General features: G+C 39.1%; 1 protein-coding gene across 5 annotated transcripts in view; it reads right to left on the reverse strand.

Annotated features, from left to right (window-relative positions):
• Positions 1-21,823, reverse strand: part of ZDHHC14 (zinc finger DHHC-type palmitoyltransferase 14) — a 105,529-nt gene that overhangs the window by 27,164 nt on the left and 56,542 nt on the right. For 3 of the 5 annotated variants that reach the window (XM_051801576.1, XM_051801574.1, XM_051801578.1), the window contains exons 2-3: positions 21,475-21,647; positions 13,460-13,618 (exon numbers count right to left, since the gene is read on the reverse strand). In XM_051801576.1, the coding sequence (XP_051657536.1) occupies positions 13,460-13,618; positions 21,475-21,647 (332 nt within the window). The remainder of the gene's footprint in view (positions 1-13,459; positions 13,619-21,474; positions 21,648-21,823) is intronic. The other 2 variants (XM_051801577.1, XM_051801575.1) reach the window with 1 other exon arrangement.

Genomic DNA, 21,823 nt, shown 5'->3' on the forward strand with positions numbered 1-21,823 from the left:
AAGAGCACATATCGCCTTTCATCTGCTGGTAGCTTGTCATATGGTGGGGCCTCCTCAGCCCGTGTCACCTTCTCCTCCTCTTCTTCAGAGGATAGTCCGAAACTCTCACCTTCGGGCCAATTGGTGATAATTTCCAGAATCCCAGGGCGATTAGGATTCCCTATCCGGGTTCGCTGCGTGATCAGAGCGATCCACTTACTCCACGTGGCATCGGTGGCATGATGTGTGGAAGGAACTCTTCCCTTGAACATCCAGCCCAGCACTGGTAGTCGGGGTGCCAGGAGGAGCTGCGCTTCGGTGCCGATTACTTCTGAGGCAGCTCGAACTCCTTCATAGGCAGCCAGGATCTCTTTCTCAGTTGGTGTATAGCTGGCTTCAGATCCTTTGTATCCCCGACTCCAGAATCCCAGCGGTCGTCCTCGGGTCTCCCCAGGCACTTTCTGCCAGAGGCTCCAAGAAGGGCCATTCTCCCCGGCTGCGGTGTAGAGCACGTTCTTCACGTCCTGTCCTGTCCTTACTGGCCCAAGGGCTACCGCATGGGCAATCTCCTGTTTAATTTGTTCAAAGGCTTGTTGTTGTTCGGGGCCCCACTGGAAATCATTTTTCTTCCGTGTCACAAGGTAGAGAGGGCTTACAATCTGACTATACTCGGGGATATGCATCCTCCAAAAGCCCACAGCACCTAGGAAAGCCTGTGTTTCCTTCTTGCTGGTTGGTGGGGACATGGTTGCTATTTTGTTAATCACCTCCATTGGAATTAGGCGGCGTCCATCTTGCCACTTCACTCCTAGGAACTGAATTTCCTGAGCAGGTCCCTTGACCTTACTCCGTTTAATGGCAAAACCGGCTCTTAGGAGAATCTGGATTATCTTCTCTCCTTTCTCGAAGACTTCGCCCGCTGTGTTCCCCCATACAATGATGTCATCAATGTACTGTAGGTGCTCTGGAGCCTCACCCTTTTCCAGTGCAGTCTGGATCAGTCCATGGCAAATGTTGGGACTGTGTTTCCACCCCTGAGGCAGTCGATTCCAGGTGTACTGCACACCTCTCCAAGTGAAAGCAAATTGTGGTCTGCACTCCGCTGCCAAAGGAATGGAGAAAAAGGCATTGGCTATGTCAATGGTGGCATACCACTTGGCTTCCTTGGACTCCAGCTCATACTGGAGCTCCAGCATGTCCGGCACAGCAGCACTCAGGGGTGGTGTGACTTCATTGAGTCCACGGTAATCCACCGTCAGCCTCCACTCTCCGCTGGACTTACGCACTGGCCATATAGGGCTATTAAAGGGTGAGCGAGTCTTGCTGACCACCCCCTGGGTCTCCAGTTCGCGGATCATCTTATGTATAGGGGTCACAGAGTCTCGGTCGGTGCGGTATTGCCGACGGTGCACTGTTGCTGTGGCTATCGGTACCAATTGTTCTTCAACCTTCAGCAGTCCCACAGCAGAGGGGTCCTCTGAGAGACCAGGCAAGGTGTTCAACTGTCTAATTTCCTCCGTCTCCACAGCAGCTATGCCAAAAGCCCAACGAAGTCCTTTTGGGTCTTTGAAATACCCACTCCTCAGGTAATCTATGCCAAGGATACACGGGGCCTCTGGACCAGTCACGATGGGGTGTCTGTGCCATTCCTTCCCAGTCAGGCTCACTTCAGCTTCCAGTACAGTCAGCTGTTGGGATCCCCCTGTCACCCCAGAAATGGAGATGGATTCTGCCCCTACGTATCTTGATGGCATTAATGTACATTGTGCGCCAGTGTCCACTAAAGCCTTATATCTTTGTGGCTCTGATGTGCCAGGCCACCGAATCCACACAGTCCAATAGACTCGATTGTCCCTCTCCTCTACCTGGCTAGAGGCAGGGCACCCCTAGTCCTGGTCATGGTACTCATTGTGCTCTTCTTGTGGGTATGACCTGGAGGTCCCTTCAAGAGGATCAGACGTATCATCATTCCTGTACCGTCTGGAGTCTTGCCCACGAGAGACTGGAGCAACGTTTACCCTTGAAGAGTTCTTTATGGTATTTGTTCCTCTTTTCAGTTCACGTACCCGGGCTGCTAAGGAAGAGGTGGGTTTCCCATCCCACTTCCTCATATCTTCTCCATGCTCACGGAGGTAAAACCATAGATCGCCACGTGGAGTGTACCTTCTCTCCTTAGCTGGGGGACGCTGGCTCCTGATAGCAGAGACTCTTGTTCGTCCTGGCGAGATATGGAAAATCCCTTCCTTAATCTCTTCTCTTAGCTTCTGGTGTCCCTCTTCAATTTTCTCTTCCAGGTTTCGGACGTGTTCAGCCAGTTTGGTTTCCACAGATGAGACGTGGGCTCGTAATGGGGCGGTGACAGTGTCTTCATAAATCCTGAGTTTGCTAACCAATGCTCCCACCTTGTCCTCTCCCTCCCTCCATTGCAGCGTTGCTAAGTAGCGGGAATACATTTCTGGCCCGAGTCGTGCAAACTTTAACCACATTTGGGAGGTGCACTGTACGCCATCTGGACTCTTAGGGAATCTTTCATCCTCTGAAAAGATTATCTCCAGTACAGCTAACTCCCTTAAGCACCGGATACCTTGTTCCATCGTGTTCCACTGTCCTTGCTGTACGTGGAGGTCCTCCTTGCAAAGGTATCTCTCCCTCACACTGGACAACAGTCGCCGCCAGAGGCTGAGAGTTTCCTGCCTCCTTCCAATCCCCTGATCAATGACTACATCTCGAGACAGGGATCCCAGCTGTCTGGCTTCACTCCCATCTAGGATCGTATCGTTAGCTGCGGCATCCCAGATTCGGAGCAGCCAGGTCAGAATGGACTCGTTCGCCTGTCGTGTGAACTCTCTCCGGAGCTCACGTAGCTCACCCAGGGATAGGGACCGAGTGATTATTTCTGGCTCTGTCTCCTCCGGTGGATGTGAAGGTCCCGCCTCTTCGTCATCATTTGCTATGCGAACTGATTTAGTCTTTGATTTCCTTTTCTGGACAGGGGCGACTGCTATTGGTTTTGCTTGTTCTTCTGGCTCCTCGATGGTTTGTGTGGACACGGTGCTGGTTGGTTCATTTCTTTCTCCCTCTGACTCAGCTGTGGTTTGGGTGGACGTGGTGTCTGCGGATTTGGTCCTTCTCTCCTCGCCCTGACAGTGCTGTATCATGTCAAGCAGTGCCCGGTAGGCAGTGGCCAGGGCCCAGCAGGTTGCTGTGAGCTGGCCATCTCTGGAGCTGCCAGAGCATTTTTCCTTCACCAGTCTTATCATGCTAACAGGATCCTGCAGTTGTTCAGGGGTGAATTTCCAGGTCATTGGAGGAGAAAACTTTTCCAAATACTGGCTGATGGCCTCCCACTTCCCGTGCCATTCAGCATTATCTGCTCCCAGGGCAGGTGTCCAACCAACCTCCCTAAAAGGCACTTTTCTGACCCTAAACATGGTGTACACAGTACAGAGCAGACAGAGCAACACTAACAATAACATTATGCTGTCCTTAACATCAAAAGGGAACTCAATATTTTCAAAAACTGTTTTAGCAGGTCTGAAGGGGAAGAAGGAGGTGGGAGGCTGGAAACCATCCACCCCTGTTCCCCCAAAAAGCTGGGTACGATTTTTAATGAGGCCCCAGAGGTAGCAACCCAAACCAGGACAGGCAAACAGGACTGAATACACATTTACAATGAAACTCATTGCTTCTGATGTTAGAATGACATAAACATAATATATTAATAAAACAATTTGGATCCCTCTCCCTGGTCTTAAAGAGAGCATCAAAACAGGCAAATAATACGCCATCTGTGGAAATATGAACAGGCTCAAATACAACATCCATGTGAGTGCATCAAACAACATGGTGATCAGGGAGTTTCTATATTCAAATAGACAAATGCTTCAAATGAAATTGTGATTCTGACTTCTCTCTCTCTGCCCGACGTTTGGGCGCCAAAATGTGCTGGTTTAAAAGTTAACCAGCAGGGGGAATGAACCCAACTCAAAGGAGAGATTATAAGTCAGAATAACAATTTATTAAAATAATACAGTAAGTACAATAATACAAACAAACAATTGGTCTCAACCCACAAAAACCCAAATGTATAACCCAGTACCCTGGGGCCTGAACAAAGTGGTGTTCCTTGGGCCCTGTTTGAGTCCAAAGTAAAGGGAGAGGGGAAGAACCTGCTGGTGGGAGAGCTGCTGCAGTCTGGCCAGAACTGGTGATCGCAGTCCAGTGGTGGTCTAAGTCTGGTTGAGAGCGATGAGATGCAGCCGTCCTCTGGATCCCACGAGTGGGTTGAAAAAATGTTCCAAAACTCCAAGATTATATATCCTCCAGTTCAGGCAGGAATGCTTGGTACTCCCCTCAGGGCGGGGAGTTCACAAAGGGTGTGAGGACAGAAACATCCTTCTATCTCACAGGCCTCTTAACACCTAGTTTATAGCCTGAGGAGTCAGGCTCTATGGGTAGAGGGTGCGAATAGTCTATTGACAACAATAGTCTAGTTTCTGGGAAATGACATGGAATGCTATAGAATACAGTTTTGGGTTACACCCACCATGCTCTATGGGCAGAGGGTGCGAATAGTCTATTGACAACAATAGTCTAGTTTCTGGGAAATGACATGGAAGGCTATAGAATACAGTTTTGGGTTACACCCACCATGATGAACTGATCTCAGCTGTCCTAACTAGGACACCTGTGAACAAACTTTTGCCTGTGTCTTTATGGCTCCTTATTCTTAGGTCAAGCCTGGTGTTCATTTTACCCTGTGGGGAGCTGGTTGACAGAGCCAGAAGAACTTAAAACCGTGATTTTCTATTGCCTGTCTCCTCAGACCAGCTCATCACAGCATCAGACAAACACCAAAGCTGGGCCAAGTGAAGAAGTAAGAACACACTGCCAGTGAAGGGATGAAATGACACTTTCAGAAACAGCTAAGTGTTATTTCAGTGCAACTGTAACACCAACCTTAGTACATGTTAACACTTATCACAACTGCAGGAGAAATCTTGGAGATTAATTTTTTAGGATCTGAGAACAAAAGCTGAAGCATACAAAACAGAGTGAGAAAATGTGTGAACAGTTTATAAGGTGAAGCATCAATGGAAAGAGGAGATGATCAAATGGAGACTAAAAGCACTGCTGTAAAAATCACAAAAAACCAAAGAAGTAAGAAACCTCAAGAACTGTCAGTAAACCTGTAACAATGACTTTATTTCACTAGTCTTTCCCAAGTGATCAGTAACTTCGAATTTAGATAATAAATTGTGAGGATAGCCAGTACCACCATAACCAAATCCAAAAGATGAGGCTTCACAAGATAACTGAGCCAATCTAAAAGCTTAGTAGCAGTGAAAGAGATGGTCACACGCTGCATTTCCTGCCACTTTATCCCACCTCCTTTTTTCATTGTGAAAGCTCATGATGAATCACATACCTCCCTGAATTGGCAGGAAAGAAATAAGGGAATTATTTTGTTCATTGCTCAGTGGGAAAAACTGACTTAGCAATGGCTGTGTGTTAGTAAGGTTGTGAGAACAGGCACAAAGGAGAGAATCACACAAGTAGGATGATGTTCAGATCCCTTTGGAAACCACAAGCTGTCAGCATGACTCAGTGGTCTCATTAACACTCACTTAAGTGGTCTCATTAACACTCACCTAATAATCTATGCTAACTGGATCACAGAAGAACACCTTACCTCATACTTTAGACACTTCTCATTTTTTACCTTTCCTGAAACATTTACATTTGAAAACTTGCTTGAGAAACATTAACTGCTGGATATCTCAGATTTAAAAAAAAAAAAAGAGAACATTTGCCATTTTAATAAGCAATGGCCTTATAGATGGAGTGTTTCCTTCAGAAGCCACACCAAAGCATGTTCCTTGCTGCTCAGAACCAAGGAGTCCAATCTCTACTTTCCACAGTACAGCCTCTTAAAATCCTTAAAGCCCAGACTCTTAAATCCTTACGTGTTCTGCTTCCATTTTTCAGTCACTACACTCCAAGAAACCATGTAAAAAATGACCCTAATGCTTTCCTTCCTCTTTCAAAACATTTAATAAAAGCTTTATAATTTAAAAGGAACACAAAAGCATTTTTACGGGGAACATTCTTAGGCCAGCTTGGCCCTTCAGATTGCAGTATTTATTAACTGCTTCCTTCTTCTTTTGCTCAACAGGATCATTACACACCAGCATACATTTTTCTAAAGCTTAATGTGAAGGTAGGTCTCAAAGACAAGAAGTCGACAGGTGCAAAAATATCTAGGTCACATTACTCAGAGATTCCAATGAGCACAAGTTAGAATTCACTTGATAATTCTTCCTTGCCAGTCAAGTAAAGCACTGTGAGGCAAAGGCACAAACCTAAGGCATTCACTGAACGTTACCATCTTTATTTAACACATGCAAACATGCATCCCAGGACAGGAGAGAGTCAACAGCCTACTATTTAAATCTTGTGTCAGTCAAAAAACCACACTACAGATCAACCATTCAGCCCAATCCTGGGCCAGGATTACTCAAAATTACTTGTGATACTAGCAGCAGTACAACACAGGACTACAATGTCCATTGTCATGGATTCACACTGAGCAATTATGTAGAGATACTGACACATCTGCAGGTATTTATAATGATGACAATTACAGCTTGTTGAAGGACTATGACATCATGATGTGATCACATCTATTCAGGCTTCTTGACTTGACATTTTGTATGAAAAACAGTGCCTTCAGAATGTGATTGCTCTTGAAATGTTTAGGAAAACAAATGTGGTTTTTAGAAGTCCACTTAAAAAATAGTTTTTTACTATAGTTATTTTTTTTCCTCAAAGACACAGCAGTCAAATCCCAACTGCTGAGAGCAACACATGCACAAAAGCAAATATAATCATTGCATTAAGACCTTTACAGTCAGTTTAAAATGTCTGATAATTTGACATTATAAAAAAATTTGTATCCAGTATTCATAGCATATTCATAAAAACTATCCTTAGTCCAGATGTTCAGTTCCACTGACTAAAACTCCTAAGAAAATTATTTATTTAATCATATTTAAAAACCACACTGATGATATTTGCCACCAATTGGCAACAGCAATCAAATACTTGGATCAATTTAACTTACACACCATTCATCTGTTTGACAGTCCTCTGTCAATACCTCTCCTGTTACTTTTGTGGAATGAAATCTCAGTAGAAATTTATATGAAAATAACAAAAGACCAATTGCAAGTTACATTTATATGCATGCTGATGTTATTTTAGAACATCTGTTATGGACAATGCACAATGGATCCTTTAAATCACCAAGCTTCAGTACTTTTGTACTCAGATTCCAAATCAAAACACCCCATGAAAACCAAAAAGAACAGAGAGAGCCTTCCAGCCTTAAGTTCACATTTGGGAAATACTCCCCAAAAGTGTACTCCAAATTACATTCTGGACACTAATGTCTACAAGGTGATGCCAACTGAAACAGCAATGTAACACGGGGAAAGATGGTCTCTGTTAATGAAATAAACTAATAATGTGCATAGATATCTACAACTAAAAGTCAAACAGAAATACAAACACAAGAGCCACTTAACAGAGATTTCACTCTCATGATTGTTTAAACTGTCCCAGATAGCTAAGCTATTTGGGGGGTAGGGGTGGTTTTAGAAAGTTAAGTTGCAATGTCAACTTTTTGTGTGCTAATCAACTTCAACAGTGGCAGACTAATGCCATTCACAAAAAGAAAACAAACATGCCTAATTTTAAAAATAAAAATAGCAATTGATTTATTAGGAAAACATCCAGCCACTGCCCTAGGATAGCTCTTGGTAATTAAACCATATTGTCACATAGATCACTGTGTCTTCCAATAATAAATGTTGACTAACTAAAAAAATCCTTTGACTGCATGCTCATTAATGGTGACATTTTCAAACGCAGCAGCAGCAGTTTAGAATGTCTACTCTTTGACAGGTACAAAGAGGGCATTGATGGACTTCACTGCTTCGCAATCTCTCCTTAGATACCAATCCTTGTCAATACAACACCTTTGCACTTTGGGAACCAGATGAGTGCCAGACACACACCCAGTTGTGAAGGAACAGATTTTAAAACCCCAAACTTGTCCCTAGAGGAAGCATACTATCCTTACCAAATAATATCATCCACAAAGTTTAAAGATTTGTTCCTCTTTTTTATAGGAAAGCAAAATTTTTTACCCAACTCTGTTGCTTTTATCTGAATTTGAGTTTAACCATCTTGCAAATTGTTATTGCACCAAATGTAAATATTTGTTTATTTTCTTGGGTTCCTGATTTTTTTTTTTTTTACTCTGACATCTGAGGTTTACAACATCATTTATGCAGTTAGATATTATGATCATCTCTGTACTTTATTATATGCAGACCGATGCATAAGTCACAACCTCTCTCTGAAGTAATTTATAATACTATTTTCTTTTTGAAAGAGACTTTCTGACATTATTTTGCAGTGTTTTGGCTCAAGACTTAAAAGCTCTTTGACACACATGCCATGCTTTCTTAATTTCTAAAATACCTCTAATTATACAGATGGTACAATCATAAATAATATATCGCTTCTGTAAATACTGGTGTGTACACCATTTGACAGCTTCTTGGGTGGCCCAAAAAGGTAGAACAAACAAAAAGAGTCAAAGCCATTTGTCACATGTAAAAACTGGGAAAAATACACATGGAAAGAAAAGAAAGAAAAAAGAAAAAAAAAAGGTCATAGCAGTCAACTTTGTACTTTTAACTGTTCAGTTAAAGAGTCATTTCAAGACACCCAGAGCTAAGGTTTAGGAGGTTCAAAATGAAATGAAAATTGTATTCTATTCATCGCAGGAAACGTAAGGAAAGAAATAAGCAAAGGTCATGAAAAGGAATTGAAGGCAAAAAGGGAAATAATAAATTAATGAAGGAAGAGTGCTACAGAATGGAATTTAAACCAAGCAAACCGAAGTCCCAACATCAAGTAAACACACATTGCTTATAAATAACCAAAAAGTCCTGGGAAAATTACTTTTAGACACATTTCTGTTATAAAAGCCAAACTCTTATAATGCCATCTCTCAGCCCGCTTTTGAAGTAATTTGTGTTCTTCAGGCGGGAAGATGGTGGTATTCAGAGTAACTACAAGGAAAAGTTTCTCCTCAGAACAAATTGGTAATTCTCACTCTTTGTCTTACATTGTATGTGTCATATGTTTTGTGTGTTTTAGTAATTATTTCCCCATTTTAAAAACAAGTTTACAACACTGGTGCCTAATCTGGGAAATAGCTTTTAAAAACAATTATTTTATCCAAATTCTGCTGTTTGGCATACTGCTAAGAACATAACACATTGAATTTTCAAAACAATAAATTAATGGAGTCCAGTCAAGACTGAAACCAGAAGACAACGCCTACAATTGCCTGGCAGAAGTGCTTTACAGAAGCAATGATTTAACCGGAAAGGAGGTGTCTATGGGCTTCTAATACAGCATATTTTCTGTCAAAACCTTGACAGTTGGTGTCATGCTTAGGATCTGCATAAAAGCAATTTTACTTACGAGTTAGAGGAATCCTGTCTCCTACAGGAAACAGAAACATCAAGAAAAAATGCCAGTACGGTGTGTGCCTTCGGCACTACTGGCATGCTAGATTACCCTCTCAAGAAACTTATATTAGGTATAGAGGCCACTAGGATCTATCAAGAGCTATTGAAAAAAAGAGTAACCACTCAGGGTTCAAGAAGGCCTCCACTGAAGATTTCTGAGTGTGAGAATATTCACAGGAAGCATTCCCCCGTGCTCACCCTCTTCTCCTTTTCTTCCCCAGGGATCCACTCTGCCAAGGTGGGAAAGGGGCTACTACATGAACCAAAATTTTGGTCTAAGTTAGTATGCCGTTTTCATGTTCATCAGTGATCTCTGAAAAATCAATCTAAATGTTTCAAAGTCGTGACACCAAATTTCAAAAATCTGAGCTTTGAATCCTCAAAAAAAAAAAAAAGGTGTTGAAAGAAACACAGTGAAACCAGAGAAAATAATCTTTATCCATCAGTTCCACACAAATCTATGATACACAGATTTTGAAATTAATAAAAAGGGCATATTGTGTTAGTCTAATATAAATGGTGAATCTCTTCTTCTGCCTTACTGTATTTTTGTCTTAAGTCTAAAAACAGTTACTTCACTTGAAAAGAAAAACTGTGTCATTGTGAAGACAAGCAAGACTTTAGACATTTAGATCAGAACACTTAAGTTGATTTACTGCTTGCTAATCATTATTCACTGTTGCTCATTAGCCATTAGGTACTATATTTAAGTAAATTGTTTGGATATAGTCATCTACTTCTTCAGCTTTTATTATAGAAATCAAATTAAACAAGACAAAAATTATTTATTAAACCCAAGCAAAACCAGGATAATACACAGTTGATATTGAAATTACCAAATATAAATTAAAAAGAAGCCATTTGTTAATTTGAGAAGCAAGCCCAACCACTGGCTTTACTAGCATTACAAAGCAACTTCTTGTCAAAACCTGGCAATAACTAGCTTGGGCTCAGAATTTATGTCTGCTCTCATTATTTATCTTTAAAGTCTTTATTTCTTGTGTTTGGACATCCATTATTTTTAATTCATTTATAATTCTTAAGCAACATAATGGTATACAAAACCCTTGAGGGGCTAACTTCCAACTGACATTCACAGAGGTAGTAAAAAAAGCAAATCAGGAATACACCCAAGATATTTGCTTCAGGGAACACTTATTCAACCAAATTTTCGAAGGCATTACATAAATGCAACAAACTATGAAATTTGTATGAAAATATGTACTTTTATGGATACTACTAGGAAAATGTTGTAAACCTAAAGGAGTTTGAAGTATTACCATGGGTAGAACTCTAATTACCTCTTTATTATTATTATTTTAAAGCTATTTCTTGCTATTTTTATCTACAAATACCACATAAACATTTATAAAAAAATCAGTGCAAAAGATCAAGTCACACATGCTTACTAAACAACTAGAAAGTTAGGATTGATTCCAAAGAGGGAAAACTCCAAAGAATAAGTTTTTGTACGTACTTACATATTTAAAATGCTGCAATAGATTCCTTAGAGAATGAAAAGCATTAACAGAAAACACAGGATGAAAGAACCTCTCTTTCACACTGCATTCATTTGTCAAGTAGACACTTTAGGTAAGAGTAGCATACTGTTTTCTTCTGAGCAGTGAGTGCTGGTTTGAAGACAGACTCCATTCCTGCACCACATAGTCTCTGTAGCTGGTTTGTAACTATGCAGCAAAATCTTTGGAATCTATGTGGTTAAAAAGGAACACATGGCCATTTTGGTAGTGGGCTGCTTAAGTACTTAAATATCAGATGTTATGCCTAAGTAGCATAACTTACTTAAATATCCATATGTGTGCAAAGCAGCACTACCTGTGCATTGGTTTACTTACATCAGTAAAAACCTAGCAAATGACAGTGGCACAAGAACGTTCATTGCTCTTACAAGATTTATTCACAAACTAAAATGAAATAAAAGCATCACCATATAGACAATCCTAACTAAAAGGTTGTGGTAAACTGCATAACACATTCTGATTAAGTGTATGCTCTTACACTGTTAGATTTCCACAAGTATGTAAGTCATCCAATTTTCTTGACACCTATTTTTCACAGAAAATTCGTTGCAGGTATTTGTAGATTTCACTTTTTGCATTCAATATATCTGCATACTTACATGAAAAACAGATGTACCTAATCAAGAAACAAAACTACTATACAGTGTACTCTGAAAAAGTCACTGTTTTCTTGTAATTCTCATTATAAACACTGAGGAAAAAAACCACAGCAAATTCATTCCAATTAATGGATGCAATTATTTTAAAACAAATAAACTCCAAATTAAAAAATGTGCAAGAGCAAATTACAATGATCATATCTATTTTGTAGGCAGAAAAGATATCTCACTTGTATGAATCATTTGCTCAGATTCTTTTCTGATAGACATTCATAATAACTCACATCTGTTGTTTCACCACAGACATAATCAGAAGACTGTGATATTTCACAGAATAGGTTTTCCAAATGTAGTATGAAAACGGTACAGAATAACCTATAGGAAAATCCTTCATACCCGTGTATTAAAAAACCAAAACATTATTTTAAAATAAGCTTCAGGATGTGTGTGGAGGGGTTGCTCTTATTTATGCTCTCTTGGTAAAGACAACAGCCTTTTAACTTTATTTACTGCATTGGTCAACAACTGTATTTCCACATTATCAGGTTTGCTGAGTAATATCATAACACTGTAATGTTCAGGTTACACATTTGCTAAAATATTTTTCTGAAAAATATGTCAACTGCAATTCATAAACATTCCTACTTGCTCAATAGCTTTTGCAACACTTACAAAATTCTAACACATCAGAAAAATTTATTTACTGGAAGAACCATCTAGAGATACCAATCAATTCCATAGGGCCAAAAGGCTAATAAACTTTTCACTGTGATGCAAGTGTACTCCCTAAATGAATGTCATCTAAACATAAAACTCCAATTCTTCCAATGACTGCTTTATATCTAAAAATATCACTACTGAATGCTGCAATTACATTTCTCAGCTGGAGACATCTTTCTACATTATTTTCTTGAATGCTTAAGATCCAGGCTCAACAGTGTGCTAATCAACCGCACTAAACTCCAAATGTGATCTAATTAACTGGAAACCACTCAGATTTGATTGGTAGGGGATTTTTGGTTTGCTTTTAAATCCAAGCATATCTTAATCACCTTGTCTGCCCTCCATAGGAAATACTCATGAAAAAGGACAAGATGTTCAGAAAGAAACAAACCCCAACCCTATCATTATAAAATATGCTTAGGTCCTGACCACATGTACTTACTCTGAAAATACCATGTTTGCCCATAATTTCTTATGGATTCTGACTTTAAAATTTCTAATCATAAAACTGCTCAAAGGTGAGAATCACCTACAGTGTGTATTTTGGTCAGAGTCCAAGCCCTAACAGTTTGAACTATGTGTTATAATCAGTTTCTAATGAACTGGGGAAGCAGCTCCTTGCCTACAATTTAATATGTTGAAGGAAACAATTCTGAGACTTCCATAAAGGTTGATTCTCTGCATCGGAAAGGTCATTGCACATTGTATGCAGCCCTATTTGAGTTGGGTGTGTTCTCTGCCTTACAGAGAAGGTTAGGACATGTATGCATCAGAAGATATTTTTCTTTCTTAGATTAGCAACATCTGTTAGGCCAAATCTCATTTCCTGCCTCCACTAAAATTCTTAATATTTAACAGAGGTTGCAGAAAAGAAGGATGAACACAGTAAGTCACCTCATGAGTAATCTTGTCACTAACTCTGATTCTTTTCTCTCTCCTAAGTAAAGTATTCATAACAATACCAAATACTACCAAATTGAACATATGCCATATCTTTTTTTTTACTCACCTACGCAGTTATCACAAAGGCTGCAATGTGAGGCACGAGGTGGGCGGAAAATCTTGCAAGTAAAACAATATTTTAGTTTCACTGTCTGTCCATTGATGATCACTTCTTTTGTTCTGGGAGGGGGGCGATATCCTCCTGAACTGGAGCCATTTGCTATATCTAAACAGGGAAATACAACACATTAAATTTTTCACAAGCTATGATGTATGCTGATGTATGACTGTCCTTGATGGCAATCTAGAGCAAGCCTCAAATTTATATTAACACACTTAAAATAAATTTTTGCCCTCCTAACTCTCCTAAAATAACATGTAGCAAAGAGATATTTCATTAAAAATAGCATACATAGCCATCAATTTGAATTAAAGAAACCATCCAAGCCCAATTCTCAAATGCTGACAATGACCTTGATCCGCAAACTGTTACAACTCTCACATCCCCTAATAGTTCATAGATAATACATTAACGACAACTATGAATACTGGTGTAGGATAGTAAAACTTGGACAAGTTTTCCTTAGGATCTTCCTCAATATTTTTAGAATTCCGGTAATAACAAAAAGTCTCTCTAGAAGTGCTGCAGAAATTCTACAACCAAATATAGAACCTGTACATTTACTTAAGCAACAACAGCTCTGTCATCAGAGATCCCTTGAATGCTATGATACAATGGGGCACATTCACAATAGTATTTTTCAGCTCTTGCTGTTTAGAAGTTTGAAAATGCAACTCCCAGTGTTACTTCTACACACTCTGAAGTTTGTTTGTTGCATAAAACCAGTTTCCAACTATATCATTTGATACAAGTGGTGGAATTTTGGCTTTGGTTTCTTAACTTCATTTTGTTTTATTTTAGGACATTAGCAGTAAGTTTTCCAGCAACTAAAGTACTGACCAGGCTAAATCACTAAAATTCAATTTTGCCCAAGCTGAACTTTACTCAAAGTTGAACATCTAAAAGTGGCACCTTTTTCTAGGTTTAATTGTTCTTGTGTAATCACAATCAAATCAAGCTATAGAAGTGAAAACCCCCTAAATTATTACTCTTGGACAGGTAGAACAGCTAAGATAATAGGAAAGTAAAATAAAGTACTTCCCAATATATGATAAAAATACATTTCAAAGTCACAGTCACTTGCACAACTGTGTCTTAAGTTGTCCCACTCTCTTTCATGTGGGGCTTGTTACTGAAAGATCTATGAGCTGTATTTGAGCTCAAATCGTTAGAAATATCATCCACAATTACAGTTTCTGTGAATTACACAGTCTACAAACTATGTATTTTCCAAGAGGGCAATAAGAAAGCCTCCTCACTTAGCAAGATATTCAAACTAGCAACAGCACAGCTAACAAAGGTGTAATTATACAAAGTGCCTGATTTGGTAGCAAACCTCACTTAAGAAGTTCTCGTCTGCAATGTGCTCACCCACTTCACAAATATGCATCAATAAAAGTCCTTGTGGGACACCACTGTAAACCTGACCAATGAAACAGATTTCAGAAAGCTCCATTAGAGAAGAGGATGAAAGGAATGAAGGGAGCAATAGCTGAGAATAATGGAATCTGGGTGTGAAGCTCCTAAACATCCGTTATGAGAATGAAGTGGTGAATACTGAAGAAACAGTAGCTTAGAAGCAGCCTCCTAGAGCTCAGTGAGGTATAGACATTGGCTTGGGTTGGATCTAAACCACGCCCTTGTGATGCTTGGCCAGGTCCTATGATCTGCATACGGAACCATGGACTACTGTGTGGTTCCCATAACTATCAATGACACTGATTTTGACCTCAAGGCCAATACTACTTGACACAGTATTTTTGATTCAATAAGTATTGCATTACAAGCTGTATACCAGTGTATATCAGTGTGTAAACTGAAAAGATGTTCTTTGGAAGGCACAGCACAACTGTGCTTATACTATTTAAAGCTTTACAGAGACAAGGATGACTCCTAAATCCAGAATACTGGGAAGAATGTCTTATAATTCACATTACACTAAAAAAAACTTCCAGTAACATTATAACCAGCAGGCTAGTAATATTCTTTGTCTTTCTAGAAATCCTTGGTCCACAAAACACACTGTTATGCCCATTTCTTACCATAGTTTGGTCAAAGTAAGACTTAAACTGTGAGCAAAAACATAGGTCATTTGCCCTAGTTAGTTTTTTATTGAATAAAGCATTTAACACATGCATGCATAGCATATTCATTAATAAACTGAAGGTTTCCATTTGATACTCCTACCCAAATTTAGGTGCATAATTATAAAAAAAATACTTATAAAGCCTGAATTTCATCTATGTGTAGCTTTCTATACTGCTAGAAATTTTGATGCATTAGATTTCCTAAAATAACAGTAATATTTCAGATTTTCTTATTTTAAAAAATCTTATTATTCCTGAGTATGTACATAATCATTGAAAGAAAAGTACTGAAACCAGTCAAGAGGAATTGTTTAGAAGAAAAATGCTCTTTTTCCTAAAGAAACATTTATGTTATAAAATGAATATTGACTAAATCCAGTATTTCCCCTCCCTTTCATGAACTTCAAAAAGTGCACTGCATTTGTTTTAAATGGGCTCTGGTAGAATCTCAAAGGCAACTTCTGTCTTCACTGGTGGAGAAGGGAGACTACTGTCCAGCCCATTATATTTACAATGCTAGTTTTCTAAGACTATTTCCTCCCAGACATTTGCAGGGAAGTTCACAGAGACAGCAAATCCTAGCTCTCTTAGGAAAATTAATCTCAAAATCCAAGGGTGAAAGCTGATGCAAATGAAATTAATGAAAACAGTCTTGCTGACTTTCCATGGACTCAGAAGTTTACTCACAATCCTAAATTGCATAATCAAACCTGAAAGTCCCAGTCTTTCTGTTTACTAGCATCTTTTTCCTGGAAACAAGCAACTGAGCAAGGTCAAATGTGTTTGGATTTAATCTGATTTATCTAATCTAAATGTGATAAACATGTCCTGGTCCCACTGTGAATTTTCAGACTGTAATTAGCCTTCAATTTGACTGCTCGTACTTGGGGTCTAACACAGTTAAATCTTTCAATATATGTGGTCCCTTTGAGGCACAATAAAATTAACCTTTATGGAATCACCTTCCCCCAACGAGCTGTGTTTGACCACTACTACATTTTTCTCATCCAATCCATTATTGATGTAGTAATACAAGTTATTTTACAAAAAGGTTAAAATTTGCCCACTAATGGAATTGCCTTCTATCCTCTCTGTTCTGACATGTTTTATAACTTCTCTAGCAGGGTTAACTGTTCATGCACTAGATGGGGCTCCAGCATTTTTATTACCCTACTGCAAAAGTCCCAAACATATAATCCATGTCTTTGCAGGACCAAGAGACCAGAACTGCTCCAAGAAAATAAGTATTTAATTGAGTTACAGCACAGCCTAGCAACCTTCTAATGTGACAACAAACTCCACTTAGACTTCTCAATTTATTATGCTTAAAAGAAATGAGAGGTGCTGTTTAGATGAAACACAGACACTGCAAGTTTTTATACATATCACTGGGATTCTCCTGCTCAATCAAGGGCTGGATTTTTTGGTCAGCGTTCTTAAGATCCTAAGACAAACAACCCCTAGGTGGTCTCCTCACATTGTCTCTATACAAGCTTCACAATCATATTATGCAAGGTTTGCTGACAACTTTAACAGGACACAATTTCAATCTTCAAACAAGATTACTAAAAAAAGTCAGCAACTTGAAATAATTGTAATGTTTCCTGACAAGAAAATGACAATGTAAGAAAAAAATCTTTATGTATAACCTATAACATCTGAAGAACAACAGAAAAAACATCAAACAAAACAAAGCCCTACAAAAATGCAGACCTCTAAGAAATATCTTCCACTGTGTTGAACCACTTAAATCTAAGCTACATGCTTAACAACAGTGGGCTACAAGAGGATCGACTAATTTATTTCAGGGTGGGGTGGTGGGAGAGAACTTTAATCAAATGTTCTTGTTTCCAGACAGTAATCTCAGGGACAAACAGTACTGGGAACCTGGTTTAGACTGAAACCACCAGCTGCTAACTGCATTCTTAAGATAGCTCTTCATCTGACAGTCAGCAAGAGATATCGACCGTATATTGGTCTTGACTTTAAGACTTAAGACTTGCTGCCTTAAGTTTTTCTGAAATCATGTATTATTTTCTTAAAAGTAGAATTGCATGATCTTCTTGAAGTCTAAAACTTTATTGGAAAGGTATGTTTGTGTCATCATCATCATGGTTAGGCTTCGTGAACAAAGATTTGGGATGGCTCTATCCACATTTGTTACAGGCACGCTGGTGGCTAATGAGGCCAATACGAGACAGACATATCCGATTGCAAAAGGCACAGCAGAAAGACTCCTTAGGTGGTATCTTCTGCAAGACACGGTTCTTTCTGCGTTGCCTTTTCTCCTCGAGAGTGATCCTGCGTGCTTTCTCAAAGGAGACAGCAGTGTTATAGATGGTGTGTCTCCAGGCCTCCCGATTAGAGGTCAGAGTAGACCAGTTATGTTGATCAATGTGGCCGAGGCTGACATGTTGTTTCAGGCAGTCCTTGTATCTTCTCTTCGGGGCTCCTCTCATGTGGCAGCCGGTGGCAAGTTCACCATAAAGCAAGATCTTAGGGAGGCGGTGGTCCTTCATCCTTGACACGTGCCCTGCCCATCGCAGCAACATGGCCTCAATACTTGTGACTGCTGCCTGTTCTAGAACAGACGTGTTAGTCACATAATCTGACCAGTGGATGTTTAAGATTGTACGGAAGCAGCGTTGATGGAACCGTTCTAGGAGATGCAGGTGATGGCGGTAGATGACCCATGATTCGTGTAATGACTGATTAAAAGATGGAGTCTCCTTCACCATTGCCTTGAGTATGGAGCTAAAAGCCTTGATGACACAGCTAGGCTGCTGCAGGAGCTGAGTTGCTTGCAAAAGCTCCAGGAGGTACCTAAGCAAACCGCTGGAGGCAGGTGGATACACTTGATTTGCTTTGAAATACTTTGTTGTTCTTTTTGAGACTTAAATGGCTATAAACCCCTACTCCTTGCCAGGCTCAATTCTTATAATTTGATCATTTAGCAGTTTACTCCATGTCTCTCTAACCAGAGAATAGTTTCTAGAGAGAAAACTGACAGATTTCTACTAAAGTAGAACATTAGATAAACCAGTAAAGATACAGTATAGTAGATTGACAGACTTTTAACTACTTTCCCTCTCCTGACCTATCAGCAGTCAAGAAGCTACAAGTTATCTTCTGAGATCAAAGCAGTCTTGATCCTTCAGCTTGTCCTCTGCTATTTCTCATTTTCCAACAACACAGCACACCTTCAGCTTCTCTCTCTTCCTCTGACCTCTAACAGAACCTGTACTGTTTCCTTCTACTGTTCCTTGATGGCTGTAACTGACTTCACTCTACTTTTGCCTTTCCCACACTTTCCCAATATGTTTGTGCCATGTCTTTTTACTCACCTTTAGAAACTATTTCCACTTATGATACAAGTATCTTTTTGACTGCAATCAAATACAGTCAGAATGGCCTCTTAGTACACTTTCCAACCTTCCTCTGGATGAGGATAGCTTGATGATGTGCATTTAATGTAATATTTTTCAATAATAGAAGTCCCTTTTGCTTTTTGGACAATTTTTTCCCATTTCTTTCACCTTCTGTTTTTCTATGAACACTGCAAAATTGCAAGAACAACTGCTTTGCATTCTTGTACCCTGGGGGTGGAAACAGCAGCATCACAGCTCTGGTAGTCCCCCATCTTCACCCAAACAAGGGTGACAGCCTAGGTGGAAACATTTCTCATTGTCAGTATGATGACCCTGTTTCCAAAAAGTCACCTGAAAGAATGAAGTACCTGTAGCTTCTTTAGAGAGCCTTATTTTGAGAACCGTTCTCCTTAATCAGCTCATTCTATTCTATGCCTTAGTATAAAAAGTTTTAAAAAAACTTCTAAATAACATTCTTAAATCAGAATTCCTCTTCTCAGGACATTGTTTCTCACTGCATTTGTAATAATTTTTGGGAGGTTGCTTCACAAAGAGACAGGTAGGGCAGTGTAAGACTCAAGTATCTAAGAATGACTTGAGTGAAGTAAAAGCCACAGATAGCAACATACACAGATATGCAACATACACAGATTTTAGGAAAAAAACCAATTTGGTAGAGGCACTATTTTTTAGGTGAGTTATCTGAAGAATTTCTTGCCTAGAAATATATTACTGTTAACCTCACACCACACCTTTAGAAGGTACTGAAAGTTCAAAAGTACAGCAAGTTACAAGGTAATCTAAACAGAATGATAGCTTTGGAGTATCCAGTTTTCTTTTCAACCGTGGGAGCCATTCCACTTTTCCTGCTGCACATATACCACTCCACTAGGATACACCTTTTAAGGGCACATTAAAAAAAAAAAAATATTTTAAGAGTACAGAAATCCTTCTTTCCATTTCTATTGTTGAATCCAGAGTCACAGTTTTAGGGCAGAAGGATTTCTTATAGCTACCTAGCTTGTTCCTCTATTAGACTTGCCATAAGCCCTCATGCTTGGGAATTCCACATTTGCTGGCAATGTAATTCCTTGATACTCCACTGGCCTTTTTTGGAAGACTACTGCCTTTGCTACTGCTGAAGAAAAGACAGTGGTTTTGATCAGCTCAGCAGCCTGAATCTGTGAAGCAAGTATGCAATATCATTTAAATAAATTATAATTTGTAAACAGAAGTTCTGAAATAGTCACACATGGAAACATTTTGACTCTCCTAATCAACTTTTTGATACAGAATGATTTCTAGTTTCCAATTTGTATTGTTATTGTTAACTGTTTATTTGAAATAATTTTTTTCCTGACATAGATCAATGTTTCTTTGTACTTAAGGTAAATAAGCAACTCCTTAAATAGGAACTTATGCCTGTATTTTGGACTAAAGCCAGTACCTTATTCTAGGTAAAGAATTCCTTGAAAGAGATCAATGAAAGTAGACTATAACACTGATTAGGAAAAGGTGCTAAATAAATGCTTCATTATATTTATATGTGTTAAAAAAAATCTTGGTGAAATTTTGTGGCCTAAACTGTATACTTTTTTTTCTGAGATTTTCAAATGCTTAAGCAAGGTGATTCAACCACTTCTGAAATTCAGATGGATAGCAAACATTTAAATACTTCTATTGTAAAAAGCCCAAGACTGTATTATAGCATTAAATGTCAAGGATGCCTCAGGTATTTCTCCCGTGCTTGCATAAACCTGTTACCTGTCATTTCAATTATATGAGTGTGCATTCCTCTGAAACTGCTTCAGAAAAATCGGATTTCCGTTGGCTGTCATATCAAAGCAGATACAGTAGCCCTTGGTAAGCTTTACTAGATTACTAAAAAATAAGCACACAAATCCACTGCTTATGAAGCAACTCTGCAAACTCATCCTGGTTTCTTATCCAGGTAGCACATTTTAGCTATTCAGCATGTTTGTAGCTGTAGAAATCTCACTTTTAGAATTTCGTTAACAATTCTCTTGATAAGTGAGGCTGATTAAAATCTAGGTCTCTACTTTAATTATGCTGGTTTTACACAAATAAAAAACAGTAACATTTTTACTGTATATTAATACAATTTCACAGTATAAATAATAACAATTAAATTCAGTTACTGAGGATACACTACTTTAAAAGATGCACAATTGTAGAACCTTTGAAATATCAGGTTTTTTGCCAAAAACAATTTAAAAAGTATTCTCTTGTGCACCACAGAGAGACTTTTACCAGATTTGCTGAAAAGTATTTACAGTAATAACTATCACAGTCCAAGGCCAGGATCATGTTTACTTTTTTGGTGAAGAACTGATCTTTTCACAGGAATCACTGCAATGTTATTAGATATTACAATTCCGGAACAATCACTGTGGCAAGATAGGAGTAACTCCTCTCATGATCAGAGCAGCACACTGCCTTCACACAGTACATGCACCCTCGGGAGGAAAGCGAAGAGACAACAGACCTTCAGTGTTACCTATTTGTCTCTCTAGATCTGCTGCTTCATCTGGTGTTGCGCGGGGGAGGACACCAGGATCACTGAAACTAGTACGCAGCAGGGTCCCCATCACGAAAAAGAAAAGAATCCCACCAATTGCAGGGATAGCAGGCGTAATCTTCTCTGACAGATACGGACAACTGGAAAGAGAAAAAGATTAAACAATCAACAACACACAGGGCAACTTGCTCTCAAAAACTATTTACCTCTATAAATGCATATGAAGAACTCACTCCTATGGATAAATTACTTGTCTTGGAATGTTTACTGTAGCTGAAATTTCTGTTTATGTGTTTATGACACTCCTAAAATTTCT

The sequence above is a fragment of the Manacus candei genome, unplaced genomic scaffold (assembly GCF_025592945.1).
Source record: "Manacus candei isolate 608988 ecotype Guabito, Panama unplaced genomic scaffold, ASM2559294v1 h1tg000052l, whole genome shotgun sequence".
Taxonomy (NCBI): Eukaryota; Metazoa; Chordata; class Aves; order Passeriformes; family Pipridae; genus Manacus; species Manacus candei.